Source organism: Camponotus floridanus, unplaced genomic scaffold, assembly GCF_003227725.1.
Source record: "Camponotus floridanus strain SB8 unplaced genomic scaffold, Cflo_v7.5 scaffold94, whole genome shotgun sequence".
In the NCBI taxonomy this organism is placed as follows: domain Eukaryota; kingdom Metazoa; phylum Arthropoda; class Insecta; order Hymenoptera; family Formicidae; genus Camponotus; species Camponotus floridanus.
Window position 1 is genome coordinate 721,155 of NW_020229865.1, and position 20,168 is coordinate 741,322.

Genomic DNA, 20,168 nt, shown 5'->3' on the forward strand with positions numbered 1-20,168 from the left:
ATAAATCACGATTTTGCCTATATGGAAATGACCGACGTGAACGTGTTTGGCGACGACGAGGAGAACGATACCAACAACGTCATATTGTTCCAGTAAGAGAATTTCACGGAGGTTCCGTAATCGTTTGGGCGGGTATTTCGAGCTTCCACCGTACAGAACTCGTTCTAGTGCCGCCACCAGGACAACGGTACTGCACAACGGTATGTCGACGAAATATTGCGTCCTTACATGTTACCTATGATGGATGTTATGGGGCAAGAATTTATCTTTATGCAAGATAATGCCCGTCCACATACCGCTCAGTATACCATCCGATTCTTCCGAGAAAACAACATTACGCTTCTTAATCATCCTGCTATGAGTCCAGACCTAAATCCGATCGAACATGTTTGGGACATGCTTGCTCGTCGTCTGAGAAATCTCGAAGTACAACCAACGAACTTAGAAGAGATGACTGTCGCCCTCCAACAAATTTGGCATGAGATTACTCAGGATGACATACGCCGTTGCATCAATATGCGAGTTCGATGTCAAGAAGTTATTCGGCAAAGAGGTGGTAACACTCGGTTTTAAACAGTGAGGCCAACATACATACATACATACACACACGCGCACGCGCGCGCGCACACGCACACACAAACGCACGCATGCACACACATACACGCGCACACGCACATACACACTTACGCGCGCGCGAGCGCACACACACACACACACACACACACGATGTGCAAATCCGACCGGCAACCTCCACGTGGTGCACATTGGGTAATGCTAATGTCGGCGGTAAACTTCATTTTTTGGAAAAAGTGTCGAAAATGCATGGTTCATTTCAAAGTGGAATAACTCGGCGAAAAAAATCATAGCATAAATTTTAAAATAGCACTTTGAAGAGGAGACTTTAAGTTTTAAATTGGTTGTAATAAAAGTTTTTGAATAAATTGCATATTGTCCATGCACGATTTCAAAGTTGTGTATTTTTTTGAATTTTTTCACCGTTACGCCATCTGTTGGGAAGAAATCGTTTTCGATTAAAACGGTTTATAACTGAGACTTTACCCTTTAAAATGCTTGTTTATTTTTCTTTCTACGATAATTTCCCGCGATGTTATATAAGTTTCAATTTTGGGTATTTTTCGCAAAGTTAAAAGTGATCCCCTAATTTTGATGCCGAGTGTATATATATATATATATATATATGTGTGTGTGTGTGTGTGTGTGTGTGTGTGTGTGTGTGTGTGTGTGTGTGTGTGTGTGTGTGTGTGTGTGTGTGTGTGTGTGTGTGTATAGATTACATTTTCTTTCATTTTCAAGAAGACATAGTACATGTAACCACATTTGTATATGTATCAATTGTATATGTATCATTGCATATGTATCAATATATTATTATTATTATGCTTTTAACTTTTTGAAGAATGATATCTATATGTATTATTTTTCTTTTTTTCAGCGTATCAATGAGGCGCTGAGGCGTGCGATGAACAGGCAAAAAAACGGGGAATAATAGCTCATATATGCCTCCTCCGTACTCAGGATATGTGCCCAATCCTCCGATATATGCAGGATTTGTGTCCACGACTTCAGCACACGCAGGATATGTGCCTACGGCTCCGGCGCACGCAGGATATGTTTCTATGGCTCTGGCACACGCAGGATATGTTTCTCCGACACACGTTGCATATGTTTCCGCGCCTCCGACACACACAACATACATCTCCGCGCCTCCGACACAATCAATATACGCCTCCGCGCCTCTGACACATACAACATACATTTCTGCGCCTTCGACACACGCAACATATACCTTCACGCCTCCGACACACGCAACATACGCCTCCGCGCCTCCAACACACGCAACATACGTCTCTGCACCTCCAATATACATACCTATATAAAACAACAACATACATACCTATACATACCTATACAACATACATACCTATATAAAAAAATGAAATATTTAAAATACAAACACACTGATATGTATGTACACATGTACACATTCACACTTATTATTCATACTTATAAATTTATAATAATTATTATTAAGAATAGTATACTCTAGAGGCAATGGGCGATGAGCGATATCCAATGAGAATTCTATTTTTCGTCATATCGAAAGAACTCTCATTAGACTTCGCTCATTATCCATTGCCTTCACACGGTGCAACACCCAAAACAAACACACACACACATACTTATATATAAATGCATATTTATGTATACATTTATGCTTATTACTTATATATAAATGCATATTTATGTACACATTTTATAAAAAATATTTAATATGAATAAATACAAAGTTAATTTTATATTGTTTTTATATCTCATTTACTTTTTTTTACTCCCATTTAGTTTTACATTCCTTTTATTTTCTTCATAAATGTATATTCTTTTATAATATTTTGTTCAAATTGCAATTGCACTCTGTTATTCGTATTTCTGTTCTCTCGATCGTATGCTCATTCTTTTTCATTCCTTTACTGAAGTTCAGCGCTATATCAGCTTACTTTTCATTACTTTTAGTAATGGCCAATAATTTTCATTAATTTTCATTAAAAGTATTGGTAATAATGGATTAGTAATGATTAATTTTTTAATGATTATCGTACAGCTTTGCACTTAACACACCGAGAATAATTGTTGAATATGAATGTATGTGACTGTGAATGAAAGAATATACTCTCCCATTGTCATCGAAAGTTCTTGCTTATATTTCATTCTTTACGTTCTCCGTAAGATTGCGGAAGAAGCTAACGAATAGGAATTCTCGTTAGATTTTCTATCGACTTTTTTTGTTCCCTTTGGCTGTTCTTCCGAATGTGACTTATCGATTTGAGCATCGTCCTTGTAGGAACTTAAAAAGTGAAACAAATGTCAAAAACAAACAAAAAACATAATTTTGGCCCCGACTAGTGATATAGGGCCGGTTCTAACTCTGGTCCTCTCAGAGCAGATGAGACGGGAGGGTGATTTTGGTGGCGCGGGGAAATGATGTCACGCGGGAAGGAAGGGATTTCAGAGGCGCGGGGGGCTGCGGAGCGGGGTACGCTTGTTTCGGCGCGTGTTGGATGTTTTATCGCAAATATAAGCAATATTATATTACATATCCGGTTGATAAGCAATATAAACAGTATTACATACGCCGATGTCCGATTTATAAACTATATAAACAGCTGCATTCTTTTGAAAGACAACGCGTGCGAGATAGAGGAAACGATAGCGCGAAGAGACTGCGTGTGAAAGAGAGGGAACGATAGCGCGAAGAGACCGCGTGCGAGAGAGAGGGAGCGATAGCGCGAGATGATCGCGTGCAAGAGAGAGGGAACGATAACGCGAGGAGAACGCGTGCGAGAGAGAGGGAACGATAGCGCGAAATGATCGTGTACGAGAGAGAGAACGATAAAGACTTATAACTAGCGCGAGAGAGATAATGCAAAGGATGGGAGCGCAAAGGAAAATGTGTGTGTAAATAATTGCAATTTTTTCAATTAAAATTTATTAAATTTATTAAAATGTGTCTGTGTAATAATATATTTGTATATGTGTGTGTGTCTAATAATAAAATAATAAGAATAAGAATAATAACAATAATAATATAATAATATAATATAAAATATTGGAGGGGATGATGCGCCGGACTAAAGAGAGATCGCTCATGGGACAGAAAAAAAAGCTACTGCATTAATGGAAACATATTACAATAAGATTTATAAAAGAAACATATTACAATAAGATTTATAAAAGAAAAAAAACACGTACATCTTTCCTCCCAGTCCTATTTCTCTTCCTATCCTCTTTCCTCATCCCATCTTCTTTGCTCCCGTCTTCTTTTTCTTCTTTCTTCATAATGTCCATATAATATATCATTTATTTCATCGAATAAGGGCTCCATTTCCCGGAAGAGCCGTTGCATGTCAAAAATATCGAGATACCTCCATTCGTTGACTTTGTTATCTCGGCGATTCTCCGAGGTGTCGCCTCACATGTTTGCAAAGTCCTTCCTCCTAGCCCGACGCATCATCCTCACCCATTATCTCCATTGAATGTTTACGAATCCTGGAATTTCTACTTCGTCCTGGAATTACACAAAAATTTATTTAAAAATACACAAAATTTTTCACAATTTTTCACAAAATAATCACAAACGCAATACTTACATTTCACAGGAAAGTCAGCTTCAGGAATACAACACATAACATATCGAAAAATTTCCTCTTCCACTCGGGATACACATTTACGCGATCCATTATTTTTTTAAATTTTTAACTCCTTAACTGTTAATCTCTTCTTGCTTACTGCTAAACTCTTTGTGACGAAGCAACGAGATCTTGATACGAGATTTTATAGTAGAGATATAGCATTATCACCATATCAAAAACGCGTCGTAAGACAAAAGTACGCGCGGTCCCATGCATTTTTCGCAAGCATAAGCAATATTATATTACATACCCGGTTAATAAATAATATAAACAGTATTACATATGCCGGTGTCCGGTTTATAAACAATATAAACAGTTGCATTCCTTTGAAAGACAACACATGTGAGAGAGACAATGATAATATCGCGAGACTTATAATTAACGCGGGAGGAAGAGCGCAACGAAGATATCGCCATACTTACAATTAGCGCGAGAGAGATAACGTGAGGGATGGGAACGCAAAGGAAAATGTGTGTAAAAATAATTGCAATTTTTTTCAATTAAAATTTATTAAATTTATTAAAGTGTCTGTGTAATAATACATTTGTGTGTGTATATGTCTAATAATAAAAATGATAATAACAACAATAATAATAATATAATATACGAATTTAATATAAAATATATGGGGGGAGGTAATGCGCCGGGCTAAGGGGGAGGCCGCTCCTGGAACAAAAAAAGACATACATTTCATTATTTTTAATAATTTATTTTAGGATACTTTTGATGTATTATAAATTATAAGTTACGTACAATATTTTCCATTGTTCATCTTTATAGTGAGCAAATGGAACACATGTTGCATGGTATTATTTGATATAATGATTTTCTGTATTCCTTACAATAACTGCCTATTAATAGGATATAATCCGTTTTATGTTTCTGAATAGAATCGGTTTTACGAAATGAAGATGCCAGTCTAAAAAAACAGTCTGAACAATATCTTATTCCTTCTTCCACATCATAATAATATGTGATGCAACACATTATTTATTTCCATCTCGTTTAAATGTCGACACTTTTTCTGTCTTAATTCATCATCATTATCACTGACATAATCAGAATCCACTAAGGATGGTATTTCCTCTTCGGATTCTTCCTCAGACCCATTCTCATCCAGATGATCGATTTCCATTATATTATCATCTGTAATGATAAAAATCTCTTCAATGTCTTCATCGATGATAATAACATCTTCGTTATCAATGATAACAACGTTGTCTTCAGTCATACGTGATATTTCACAAGAAGATCAGCTTTAAGAAACTGGATAAGACCATTGGATCCATTTCTTCTTCATTTTTTTTTGATAGGTACCTCTCGACTCGCGCACTACTTTTTGTGACGAGGCAACGAGATGTCGGTACGAAATTTTATAGTAAAGATGTGGCATTATCATATCAAAAACGTCGTAAAACAAAAGTGCGCGCGATTCCATGCATTTATCGCAAGTATAAGCAATATTACATACCCGGTTGATAAACAATATAAACAGTATTATACAGGGCGATCCCGAAAAACCTTCCGTCTTTAAAATGACGTATTCCTGACACTATTCTAAGACAATTTTTTCTTTACCAAAATTTGATTTGAAGCGTAGTTTTTGAGTTATAAGCAAAAATAGTTAGTAAATCACGCGTCGAGTACAGGAGGCAGGCAGGGGCGGCCCGGCGCGCCGTGAACGCGGGCGCAGCTGATCGCCCGACAGGCGATTACCACTGCATGAGTCACTAACTATTTTATCTTATAACATAAAATTATGCTTTAAATAAAATTTTAAAGAAGAAAATGTCTTAGAATTACATCAGGAATACGTGTTCCTTAAAATAATGTTAATTATTAAAAGTTATTCCGGATCGCCGACCGTCGAACGCTGTAATCAGCTGATTGCTACATGCGATGTGTGTATGGTGGAGTGTGTGCGTAAAAGAGAGAGAGAGAGAGAGAGAAAGAGAGAGAGAGAGAGAGAGGGGGAGGAAGGGTAAGGGTGAGAAGGTTTTAGCCGATTGTTCGTCTTATCTCGCGTCAATCACGCGCCACGCGCAAGGCGTTTATTGTTAGATGTCGCGTGTCGCGTTTCTGGCAACACATAACCCTCGTGGTCGCGCAGTCTCCGCGGTCCGTCGCTTCGCGTCGAGTCATGTGTTCTCTCGCATTCGCGTTTCTTTTAAAGTAATTTTAAGTCTCGATAAAACGATGGGAATCGAGTGAGTAATAAACAGTAAACTCGTTATCGCGTAATCTGTGTCAATCGAGTGTAAGAGTGTTTCGAAGTGAGAAAGTTTCGATGTGCCGCGCATCTCTAACAATCAGCGGTGCAGCGATCTAATAATCGTGCAGCAGTTACAACAATACGTAGCATGAAGATTCGCTACGCTGCTACCAGGTGAGTGAGCAATAAGTAAGCAGAGTAAGTGAGTGAGTGAGTGAGAGAATGAGTGACTAAATGACAGAGTGTTGTAAAAGAGAGAGAGAAAAAAGTGTATGCGTACGTGCGTACGTGTGTATGAATGTCTGTCCCTTTTACCCTTCCTCCCTCTCTCTCTCTCTCTCTCTCTCTCTTTCTCTTTCTCTCTCTCTCTCTCTCTCTTTCTCTCTCTCTCTCTCTCTCTCTTTTACGCACACTCCGCCATACACACATCGCATGTAGCAATCAGCTGATTACAGCGTTCGACGGTCGGCGATCCGGAATAACTTTTAATAATTAACATTATTTTAAGGAACACGTATTCCTGATGTAATTCTAAGACATTTTCTTCTTTACCAAAATTTTATTTAAAGCATAATTTTATGTTATAAGATAAAATAGTTAGTGACTCATGCAGTGATAATCGCTTGTCGGGCGATCAGCTGCGCCCGCGCTCGCGGCGCGCCGGGCCGCCCCTGCCTGCCTTCTGTACCCGACGCGTGATTTACTAACTATTTCTGCTTATAACTCAAAAACTACGCTTCAAATCAAATTTTGCTAAAGAAAAAATTGTCTTAGAATAGTGTCAGGAATACGTCATTTTAAAGACGGAAGGTTTTTCGGGATCGCCCTATATATACCGATGTCCGGTTTATGAACAATATTAACAGCTGCATTCCTGCGGCGCTTGCACAACGATATATGTTAACCATTCTTGATCTCTTCCTGATATACTCGTCTCCCGATGAGTCGAGGATCCTCCGATATTTGACAATACAGGGTGGGGAAAAAGTATGGAAGCAAACAATTATTTCCGAAACTATTCATTTTTCGACAAAATGTCTTAGACATAATTTTTATGGTATGAAAAGATGTATTATGTGGCATAGACGGCATGACCTTGAAATGACCCTTACGAGCTGCATACAAATAACGTAAAAAATTTCAAATGGAACTCGTCAGTTTTTGTTACAGATTCTTGTAGCTGATGTCGAAACGTTTACAAAACACTGCATATGTGCCCCATTCCCTTAAAAACCCTCCCAGTTACGAAACAATCGCATTTATCTTACCTTAACTGGTTGGATGAATCGCACTTATCTTACCTTAACTGGTTGGATGAATCGCACTTATCTTACCTTAACTGGTTGGATGAATCGCATTTATCTTACCTTAACTGGTTGGATGAATCGCACTTATTTTGTCTTAACTGGTTGGATGAATCGCACTTATCTTACCTTAACTGGTTGGATGAATCGCACTTATCTTACCTTAACTAGTTGGATGAATCGCACTTATCTTACCTTAACTGGTTGGATGAATCGCACTTATCTTGTCTTAACTGGTTGGATGAATCGCACTTACCTTACCTTAACTGGTTGGATGAATCGCACTTATCTTACCTTAACTAGTTGGATGAATCACGCAATCTCTTTCCTTGAGTACGGTTCGATGTACGCCTTAACTGATTCTACGAACTTCGCGTGTCTTTCGTATCGGCAGAAATGATCGAAGCGGGTTATTCTCCATTTGTTGCAGTAATCGCTACTGTTGTACTGATCTCTCATAATGACGTTCGCGTTACACACATTCATGTAATCACACGTACGCTGTCTATTTTCAATTTCGTCGATACGAATTATCACAATTGTTTCGTGACTGGGAGTGTTTTTAAGGGAATGGGGCTCATATGCAGTGTTTTGTAAACGTTTCGACATCAGCTACAAGAATCTGTAACAAAAACTGACGAGTTCCATTTGAAATTTTTTACGTTATTTGTATGCAGCTCGTAAGGGTCATTTCAAGGTCATGCCGTCTATGCCACATAATACATCTTTTCCATACAAATTATGTCTAAGACATTTTGTCGAAAAATGAATAGTTTCGGAAATAATTGTTTGCTTCCATACTTTTTCCCCACCCTGTATAAACACCCTAGAATCATCTTCTACATTTTTTCTAGGAAGAATTCGCGCGTATCAGCGCCGTTCGGCTGCTTTGCGTCTTTGTTTTCTCTGGTCATATAAGCGAAGGTAATACGCGCAAATTCTTTCTGAGACGTAAATAAATGATTGATACATCATACTTATTAATACATACATCATACTTATGTATTAAACACAAAGATAGCTGCTTTGTATCCTTGCTTCCCTCGCTCATATATCAGCGCCGATGTTCGGCTGCTTTGCCGCTTTCGCGGTACACCCCCTCTTCCCCAATATAAGTAATTCTAGATTTTTCCGTTCGATGTATCCTTATCTTTCTCATTGAATTACGCGTTGCGTGAATTTATAAACAATATTTATAATCAAATGGCGTTCAAGAACCATTTTCCACATTTTTTCTAAGAAGAATTCACGCGTATCAGCACCGATGTTCGGCTGCTTTGCGCCTTTGCTTTCTCAATTTGACTGTGAATGTAAATAAGTATAATCCTATGCGCGCGGGATGTCATATCAAATTGCCGCAGGAGATTGTGATGATTAACGAAGAGAGCGATGATTAACGTGCAATCTAAAGACAATGCGTGTTTCGCGTGGGCAGTGATCGCCGCTCTATATCCCGCACAAAGGAATGCGGAACGGGAATCATCGTACCCGCATTACGCGACAGTGCTGAATTTCCGGGATATTAAGTTTCCAGTGATTTTGAATCAGATTAAAAAATTTGAACTTGCAAACGATATCTTAATCAATGTGTACAGTATCGAAAAAGAGAACAGCATTGTCCCAATCTGTCTTACAAAGCAGAAGCGGGATAAGCACGTCAACTTTTTGTACGTGGAAGACGGCAGCAACGTCGGGCATTTTGTTTGGATGAAAAATTTATCCCGGCTCGTGAGCACGCAACTGAGTAAAAAAGATCATAGGAAATATATTTGTGATCGGTACGTCTAATTTATATAATTTATATAATTATAAATTTTATAGCAAATTGTATATATCTTTAATTATATATCTTTAATTGTATAAATCTTTAATTTAAATATTTTTTTACAGATGTCTACATTACTTTAGTTCGAACGACAAGCTGCAGTGACATACGGTCAACTGTCGAGAGTAAACGACTGCGCTATCCGATTGCCGAGCGGCAACGACAAGTGGCTCGAGTTCAATAACTTTAATTGGAAGGAGCGGTTTCCATTCATCGTATACGCCAACTTAGAGTGTGTGTTGACCAAGATGGAGGAGGAGCAGCAAAATTTGTACCCACAACATTGGGTATTCAGTATAGTTTACTATATACATTGCTCGTACGACAAATCGTTATCCGCGTATCATTCTCGTCGCAGTGCCGATTGCGTTTCATAGTTCGAAGAACTTAAAAATTTAGCGATTCGTGTAAAAAAAATATTTTATTGATTAATGTCCCCATGGTACATTTGACGTTCGAAGAGCGGAAAAAATCTACCGAAAATTTCAATTTATTAACACGGAAAGGCGTCTTTCCGTACGAATACATCGACTCTATGAACAGGTTGCAAGATACGTGTTCACGCGAATTGTTTTATAGTTTTCCTTGAATGGTGATACTATATCCGAGAATGATTACACGCACGCCAAGAACATCTGGACGCGATTATCCATTCGAACGCTCGGCGAATATAGTGATTTGTACCTGAAAATCGATGTCTTTTTATTAGCTGATATTTTCGAAAACTTTTGCGATAAATGTATCGAAAGTTACGGACTCGAACCCGCGTATTATTACACTATTCTCGGATACACGTGGGATGCCATGTTAAAGCATACGAAAATTACGTTCAAGTTGCTTACCGACATCGACATGGTCATGTTTATCGAACACGGTATACGCGGTGGTCTGAGCCAATATTCCAACAGATACACGCGTGCTAATAATAAGTACATGCAACAATCGCACGATCGAAACCATCGTCGTACTTAATGTATTTTGACTTTAATAATTTATACGAATGTCCAATGTGTCAACCGTTGCCTTTCCGCTGATTTTCAATGGATCGATGACGTGTCGAATTTTGACGCATCATTTATCGCGCTAGATTTCCCTACAGGCTATATCTTCGATCTCGAGTATTCGCAACATCTTCACGATACGCACAGTGACCTTCTGTTTTGTCCGACACACGACAAGCCGCCCAACAAGCGACAAGACAAGCTTCTTGCAACATTATACGAAGCGATAAGAAGCATTAAGAAGCGTTACGTGATACACTACCGTAATTTACAGCAATGTACGCGACACGGCCTTCGCATTACAAAAATACATCGCGTATTACAATTTACGCTATCTCCGTGGCTTTGCAGTTATATTGAATTAAATACACAGTTTAAAACACTTGCGAAAAACGATTTCGAGAAAAATTTATACAAATTGATGAACAATGCAGTATTTGGTGGAAAAACGCGGTAAAACGATGGAAAATGTAAAATCATGTAAAATCATGTAAAAGATGTAAATCATGTAAAATCATGTAAAATCATGTAAAAGATGTAAAATTATTGACAAAGTAGGACGGACTTTACGGCGCAGAAGCAATGATCGCGAAACCAAATTTCTCAAAGAGAAAATTATAATTATTATTCAATTTAATAGAATGAATACGCCGGTGCACGCGGTTCAACCGCATTTTAACTCCGTTAAAGAAAGAAATGAAAAATATATCGATATCGATATTAAAGCGCGCGAAACGCGTATAGAAACAGCGTGATATATAGCTGTCTCGCTCGCACTCTCTCGAGTGCCGAGCGAGAGAAACGGCTATCGAACACCTCTAACTCGATATCACCTTTTTTTGGTGCTTTCTCTCTCGCTCTTGTGCCGTGCGCGAGAGACGGAACATCGGAATGCCCCCCACTACCTCCACTTTCTCTCCCGCTGCCCGGCTCAAGTATACAGGGTGTCCGTCGATTTTCGACCTTAATGAAATAAATAAGTAGATTGGCTCGAATTAACAAGAAATGACCGGTATTGCTTTGGGATTGTCGCAATAATTAACGAAATATTAAATAAAAAAGATCGGCCAATCTGCGTGAGTAAAAGCGCGCGGCGACGAGAGTCGTCCCACCGTAATCCGATACTACGAACGCGGCGAAGCGGTGGGCTCTCCGAGACATGATGGTGGTTTGCGATATATCGCAATACCGCGCCGAAAAATGACCCGTCCCCCCTTTTCGTGGCGAGAAAATGATGCGCTATCATTTCCACACCACCTTGCGGTAGATAGCATGGTGCGCTTTTTTTATAGTGGTTTCCCCCATAGGCTTATTCCACTCTCAATTTAAAAATTATTCAAAATGCCATTTACTATACGCTGAATATATCGTAAATGTAAAAAATTAATGAACAGTACCTTTACAAAAATTGATTCGTGGTTGAAAATTCCTCGATAAAATGTATTGCACACGTTGATAATGTGATACGATGATAAAATTCTTCAAGAATCCTTTCTTCATTTCGTACACGAAGACGCACTGCTGGACCGGTTATCCCGATATTATGCACGACACTCAGTTTCACATAATTATTGCACAACACGTAAAATTGTACGGCCACTTGGTTTTCGTGCACGCCCGAGAAATGATTCCATGTAAATTGCGGCCGCACGATAAGTATTTTCTCCCGCTAGTCCGTATGCCACAATCATATCCGTATATTCCTGCAGAGTACACTTCATTTTCACTGTTAATTTACTACGCAAACACAAGATTTTTATTAAAACGTCTTAGCTCTCGCACGCTGTTACCAGACTGCGTACGCCAGCTGCACGCAACTACAGCTGACAGCTGAGCGGACATGCGAGTGTAAGCGTACGTATGAGTTCGACGCCTGCGCACTATGATTACACTCGCATGTCCGCTCAGCTGTAGTTGCGTGCTGCTGGCGTACGCAGTCTGGTAACAGCGTGCGAGGGCTAAGACGTTTTAATAAAAATCTTGTGTTTGCGTAGTAAATTAACAGTGAAAATGAAGTGTACTCTGCAGGAATATACGGATATGATTGTGGCATACGGACTAGCGGGAGAAAATACTTATCGTGCGGCCGCAATTTACATGGAATCATTTCTCGGGCGTGCACGAAAACCAAGTGGCCGTACAATTTTACGTGTTGTGCAATAATTATGTGAAACTGAGTGTCGTGCATAATATCGGGATAACCGGTCCAGCAGTGCGTCTTCGTGTACGAGATGAAGAAAGGATTCTTGAAGAATTTTATCATCGTATCACATTATCAACGTGTGCAATACATTTTATCGAGGAATTTTCAACCACGAATCAATTTTTGTAAAGGTACTGTCCATTAATTTTTTACATTTACGATATATTCAGCGTATAGTAAATGGCATTTTGAATAATTTTTAAATTGAGAGTGGAATAGGCCTATGGGGGAAACCACTATAAAAAAAGCGCACCATGCTATCTACCGCAAGGTGGTGTGGAAATGATAGCGCATCATTTTCTCGCCACGGAAAGGGGGGACGGGTCATTTTTCGGCGCGGTATTGCGATATATCGCAAACCACCATCATGTCTCGGAGAGCGACCCGCCCACCGCTTCGCCGCGTTCGTAGTATCGGATTACGGTGGGACGACTCTCGTCGCCGCGCGCTTTTACTCACGCAGATTGGCCGATCTTTTTTATTTAATATTTCGTTAATTATTGCGACAATCCCAAAGCAATACTAGTCATTTCTTGTTAATTCGAGCCAATCTACTTATTTATTTCATTAAGGTCGAAAATCGACGGACACCCTGTATATGCGCTTTGCTTGTGTGAGTGTGACGTCAGTGAGCGTCAACACAAGCATAGCGGGACACCATTCCTACCGGTGCGTGTACATAGTAGTCAAGAGTCTTTCAGCGAGCGCGGAGGTCGACGGATCGCATACTGATCGTTCGATGCTTGCGCGCATTGTAATCTGATACGAGTCGTAGCAACGCGTTGATTCACTTGTAAGACCCGTTTAGCGTAAACATCTTTCACATGTCGTTTTTCAATCGCTCAAGGCGCTCGATGCCTTCAATACCGAATATGTAGAATAATGATTGATGTCATGTTTCCGGATGAGCCGTTGCACGTCAGAGTTATAAAATTTCTTTCCCATATCGGTCTGTATATTTTTCAGACACCTTTTGCTATCTGGAATTATCTTGGCGATAGCGTCAGCTGTCTCGCTTCTGCTTTTACTCTTGAGTTGTACAGCCCACGCGTGCTTGCTCAACACATCAATGACAGTGAGTATGTAGTTGTAACCTCTGTTGAAATCAGAGTACGAATGCATCTCGACGATATCAGCTTGTCACAAGTCATCGCATCCTCGCACTATGACATGTCTTCGGGGAAATTTTTTTCTAGCCGGTGTGTGCACCGGTAGAACTTCGTTCACCAACTGCCGTTTCTCTAAACTATGTTGTTTCTTCGCTTCCTCCGTTATTTACGATCGTCGATCCATTGTTGTTTCGATTAGTCGATCAAACGATACGTGTTTCGAGTATCACCGTGCGTTATCATTCGTTGTCACTCTTTAGCCATTCGTAGCTGTTTCTGAGCCGTTTACTACCGTTTGTCATTTTTCAATAGCCGTTCTTTATCGTCCGCTACCGTTCGTAGCCATTCTTCTTCTTCGTTATCTCTGTTATTTTCGATCGTTGTTTCGATCCAGAGAAAGATAGGGATGTATGTGGGAGGAGGTCGGACGTGTCTTTATGTCCATTTGATCAACGAGCGACAGAATCCATCCGTGGCAACGGCATTGACGCATATCCTGTGGAGAGAACATTCACACATTTTTCAGCCTGACGAATAATTGCTAGAAAACAATATTCGCAGACTAGAAAAATATGTGAGGTGCAAGTGGCTGGATCAGAAATCAAACCCGAGTCTTTCGCTTTCCAGGCAACTGCTCTAGACCACTGAGCTATCCAGATCTCACACCTAATGTTACTTTTTAACAGTGATATGCGACTCCAGAGCGATGTTGGTATCTCACTCGATGGATGCAATGCTGATTGCCACGGAGGATCCCTGAAAGGCTCGTTGACCAAATAAGTGCCGGTGGAGGTATTCGCATATATGCTGGCTTCCGACTGGCCTTCCGTGTGAAAACGGCACCAACGAACACAACGCCGTAGAATGACCACATCCCCCAAGATCCCTCTAGAGAATATACTAAAATCCCCACTGTACCAAATAGCAGTGGCGGATGGATCCTAATATAGGGCCGGGGCAGGCCTCCAAAGATAGATAGGGATGTATGTGGGAGGAGGTCCATAGCCATTCCTTAGCCGTTTGATAGCCGTTCATAGCCGTTCAATAGCCGTTTCTGACTCGTTCGTTGCCGTTCCTTAGCTGTTCGTAGCTGTTTCTGAATTAGTGTTAATTGTACGCCGAAGTTCGTTTATCGCAGTCTGCAAAGCTCGCATATCCTTCTCGAACGCGATCAACTTCTCATCTGATTCTTTCTATTTTAATTCTTTAACGTTTTAATGCATATTGTTTCACGTATAGTTTGTTGACTGCATCGGTATGAGCCTCAAGTTGCGCTATACGACGAATCTTGCGCGACCTCGCGTCATAGTCCGTAGTGACGCGACACAGAGCGTTTTGACGCAAGTTGTCACCAATTTACTTCAATGATCGCTTGTGCTGATTTCTTCATTTCTCCATTTGAATAATCCAAATTTATTGATAGGCATTTTTTTCGATGCGAATGACATCGATCGGCTGATTAGTTTTGTCGAGACACCGTTTAATTTATAATAAGGCCGACTTCACAAAGTTCATCGATGATCGAGAATGACAGAATCTCGTTGTCATAAGCATTGTGGCTAGCTCGGCGCGAAACGTCGAGCAATCGTAAGCGATCCACTAGCTCGTTGGAGTCGTCCCAGTGCACGTAATCAATTTTATTGTCGGTTAGCGTCATCGTGCGAGGCATGAATACTCCCGTTCCAGATTTTTTCTTTTTCGATTCGATTGACATCAACGGTACAATTATTTGTTTATGCTTGTATCTCTTGTTGCTCTTTAATGGACTTTGCGCATAATATTGGCGTTTATGCACATTCCTGAGAAAGGGATATGTTCTCTCACATTACTTTTTCGCAAGTCCTGTACCGTGGAGTGTGCTTACAAAATCTGACCGACGTCAAGTCTTATGGATGATTAGAAATCATCACGGATTACAATGGGAAGATGGAAACGTTTCAGATGGCTTGGCTCAGCGTGTAATTATAAAAGGTGTCGTTGGAACGATAAAGAAGAAGGATCATCTGTCGTGTACGTTAAAGAACTTGAAAAGCGAAAATGGCTGACCGATATATTAGACGATGAGGGAAACGACTATATTATTGAAACCTTGTATGCAAACTATAAAGATATTAATGCTCTAAATAAATTAGATAATACCAGTAGTATGCGATGTGGAAAACATGTTAAGAATTGCGCATTACAAAATGTATTTAAAATATTTAATTGGTGGTTGCAACGCCAGAAAGAATTGCAAGAAAAATAAAATATGTAAACATTAATACGTTTATTTCTTATTTCCCCACCCAAATCCTTTCCTTGCGTTTCTAAGAATCTTTTGTCTGAGCGCCGTCTCCCCCTTCTCCTAAATTTCAATGCGTTAGAAGCATTGATCTCCCACCACATTATATTTTTGGAATATTGCTTATGTCACGTATACTTCGTTAATTCCTGTACGATTAGTGTTGCGTTAACTGCTCGTGGTTCACTTTTCCCCAGAGAATATACTACGTCGAAAGAAGCAGCAGCAGCGGCATCGGAAGACGCGTGAATAATTATGTACTGAGTCGTAATAAAACTCCATTGTTTGAGAACAAATGTGACAAGTAAGTTTCGTTTAACTTTTTTTCTATTTTTTTATTTTTACAAATTGTATTACTATTATTATTATTAGTATTATTTAATTTTAATTTTTTCTGTAGCATTTCGTTGGAGCGTCGTGCGATTCGTATACTAGCTAGACGATACGCATTGACAGCTACGAAATTCAAATTCCTCGAAATTGGTATCAACGTGGATTCACCGAGTTACGTGGAGATTGTCATAGGAGATCATCGAGGAAAGGAACTGATATTATCTTTCGAAACGTGGAAGGGACTCAACGTCGCAATATTCAAAATTTCCTTCGGAACGACTCTAAAGATGACTACAATTTTATAAGCGTTGGACCGCTAACAGTGAGAGTTCGTACGATTAACGACGTCAAACTCATAAGTCTCGAATTTTCAAACGTATGCATGATGATGATTGAATCGACGTTACATTGTATGTTCGATCTCGATCAATGCATAGATGTAACTTTCGATTGATTGGATAAAATTATCGAAAGAGTTGATGCCAAGTTTACACAATTCTCCAATATCGCGTCCACTCTAATAAATTCGAAAGAAATATCAAATGTAATACGCGTGAGTGACGCTTTCAACAAGCATCAACTCGTCGATTGCGAGCTAGCAGCTTTAGTTTTTAGTCCACATAGTACGTAAAAAAATATGTAAAAACAAGAATAAAGAGTTTTAAGTTTACTAAATCATGACGAATTTCTTCGCACATATTTCCATCCTTTGCGCTATCTCTCTCGCGCTAGTTATAAGTCTTTATCATTCTCTCTTTCATACGCAATAATCTCGCGCTACCGTTCCCTCCCTCTCGCACACGTTCTCCTCGCGCTATCGTTCTCTCTCTCGCACGCATTGTCTTTCAAAGGAATGCAGCTGTTTATATCGTTTATAAACCGGACATCAACATATGTAATATTGTTTATATTGTTTATCAACCGGGTATGTAATATAATATTGCTTATACTTGCGATAAAACATTTAATATGCGCCGAAACAAGCGTACCCTGCCCCGCAGCCCCTCGCGCCTCCGAAATCCCCTCCATCCCGCGTGACGTCATTCCTCGGTGCCTCCGAAATCCCCCTCGCGCCTTCCAAATCCCCCTTTCCACCCTTCTGAGAGAACTTGAATTAGAACCAGCCCTATATCACTACTGCCCTAGCAAGTTTTGTGTTAATTTTTTTTCATATGTATTAAAATTTGTTCTCTTACGTGGGGCAGAACTCTTTATGTCCACATATACGTTTTTCGGGTGACACTCGATTGACCACGTCTCCAATTGGCCAATTCAAAATAGAACTCTCTGAGTGGTCAATCGTTGCTGGTTACCCTAGGCACAAGTCGATATAATTGGCTGTGGCCAATCGCAATCGTGATCAAACGAGGCACTTCCCATTTTTCCACGCGAAGCAAGGTTTCACATGGGTTGGCAATTTTCTATGCGAAGGGAGGTTCAATCTGAACCTATGTGTCTAGTTTTTTGGTAGTAGAACTCTCCGCAAGGGGGCGGAACCCACTGTGTCCACGTATACACTTTTCCATGCGAAGCGAGGTTAATTTGTAAAATTTTAATACATATAAAAAAAAATTAACACTTGTCATGGCTAAAATTATTTTTTTTCTGTTTGTTTTTGATCACTTTTTAAATTCAACTACGATTCAAGGACGATGTTCAATTTAATGGCTCGCATTCGGAAGAATATCTCTCCTTTTTAATGGATTTTTAGAAAAGTATAACAAATCAGAATTTTATTAGATTCGTCTGCAAATAGGAGAATCTCTTTCAAACGGGGAAGCTCGGGATTCTCACAATCAGTACGGTGGTGACATTTATTTTAATAATGTAAGTCCTTTGTAATAAGTACACCATGAATCTGCTAAAGACAAAAAGTTGACTTTTATCCCTAGAGATAAGTCGTATGTCGCATCGGTCAGACATCCGTCATTATTTTTTTTATATTTTATAATTTTTAAGATTTTATGGAATTTTAAAAAGATATCAAGATTTTTGCTACAACGTTTAGATTCTGGCGCCTGATAGATATTAACTGTGATCAGACTATGACCGAATGCTGCAATCTTCAAAATTTTACACTCATTGATATTCAATTTTATGACTCATTGATATTCGGTTGATGTTTTTGGAGCGCTTACTGAAAACCCTGTTTCGATTTGATTGACATTAATGGCTAAAAATCTTGCACAAATGCTTGAGTTATGAGGAAAAAAAGAATCGTGAAGTCCTTTGGACATAACACTTTACATTTATTAATTTCCTTGTGTATTATTTGCGCGCATTTCTTACAAATTTCTTTTATTTTTTACGCAGCGCAAAAAGTTTGAAATCCGGGCGGTTGATCAGCCAGATAAGTTCACTCTCTACAGTGGGTGCGATGATAAAAGTAAACTTCTTTTGGGACTTTGCCGTGATACCCATCAATTTTCAATGGCTATAGCACCTAGAATAAATGAAGTTAAAAGACGAGAAGAAGAAGGTGAGTTCATGTTCTATATTCTTTTTGAATATTTAATTAAATTAAAAATTAACTAATTATATTATAGATCAGTGCTGTCACTTACTTGCAACTTTCGGCCCGATTCTTAGTTCACGCCTATCGCTCTCCTCTTACCGCACTCCTTAGTAACCGCGAACGCTTGTAATTAAGGAGCGTGGCGGTAATCTCAGGCACGTGCATGTCACAAATGTAATGTGGCAATCTATCTAAGTTCTCTTTATTGTTTATTAATAATAAAAATAATTATTCTATTATTAATTACGTATATGTTCTGTAACAATTTAAAATATTTGTGTTTTGAAACGTAATAAAGAGAACTTACAAGGGAAGTGTCACAACTATCCGGAACCGATTTGATTCTCCTTCAAATATGTTGTTAAATACACAAATCTAAAAGACACGTATTTTTTATATGTGCGGATTTTGAGTTTTAAGAGGTAAAACATTCCTTTGAAGAAAAACGATATTTTTCTTTAGAATCGAATATCTAAACTATAAGAGTTAAAGAAAAAAAACGTGCAACAAATTTGAATGGCTTGAAGAGTACTTTAAAGTTATATGAACAAATTTTTTTTATTTTTATTTTTTTTTTAGAAACCCTCACCACTTAATTTTATTTTTCAAAATTAAAATTTTTCAACCTAATTTAAAGCTTATTTTTTTCCAAATTCAACCATGTGTAATAAAGTTATGTTACGAAATATCATTTTCGAAAATTAGTTATAAACGCTCTCGTATATACGCTCATCCGTGCTATATGCGTAAGTAATTACCGTTGAATAATGAGATATATAAAAAATGTTTATGTATAATTTTTATTTATGTTTCCTATGTATTTATAACTACATATTGTACATATTTAGATTTAAAAAAAATATATTTGTATTTTACATTATTCACTCATTATACACATACAATAATAATATTCGACAAAAAAATGTTTCAATCATGACTTCTTGTACCAAGAGATAACATCTTATTACAGCTATATTATTACAACTTCGATATTACATTTTGTTAAAGTTTCATCAAAATTAAAGTGTATTGGATTTTCAAATTCGTATGGTCTTTCATTCGTGTAACCACTTTTAAACCACGATTATTTAAATAAGATTATTTTTGATATCGTGGGATGACAATTGATTATGTATCAAAGATTGTAATTTTATTATATTATTTCGTTCATGTAAAT

General features: G+C 38.7%; 1 protein-coding gene across 1 annotated transcript in view; it reads left to right on the forward strand.

The window, feature by feature from the left end:
• The window catches only part of LOC109609933 (protein expanded-like), a 448,580-nt gene that overhangs the window by 374,888 nt on the left and 53,524 nt on the right, over positions 1-20,168 (forward strand). The window contains exon 9 of the mRNA XM_025415034.1: positions 18,790-18,955. Coding sequence (XP_025270819.1) covers positions 18,790-18,955 — 166 coding nt within the window. The remainder of the gene's footprint in view (positions 1-18,789; positions 18,956-20,168) is intronic.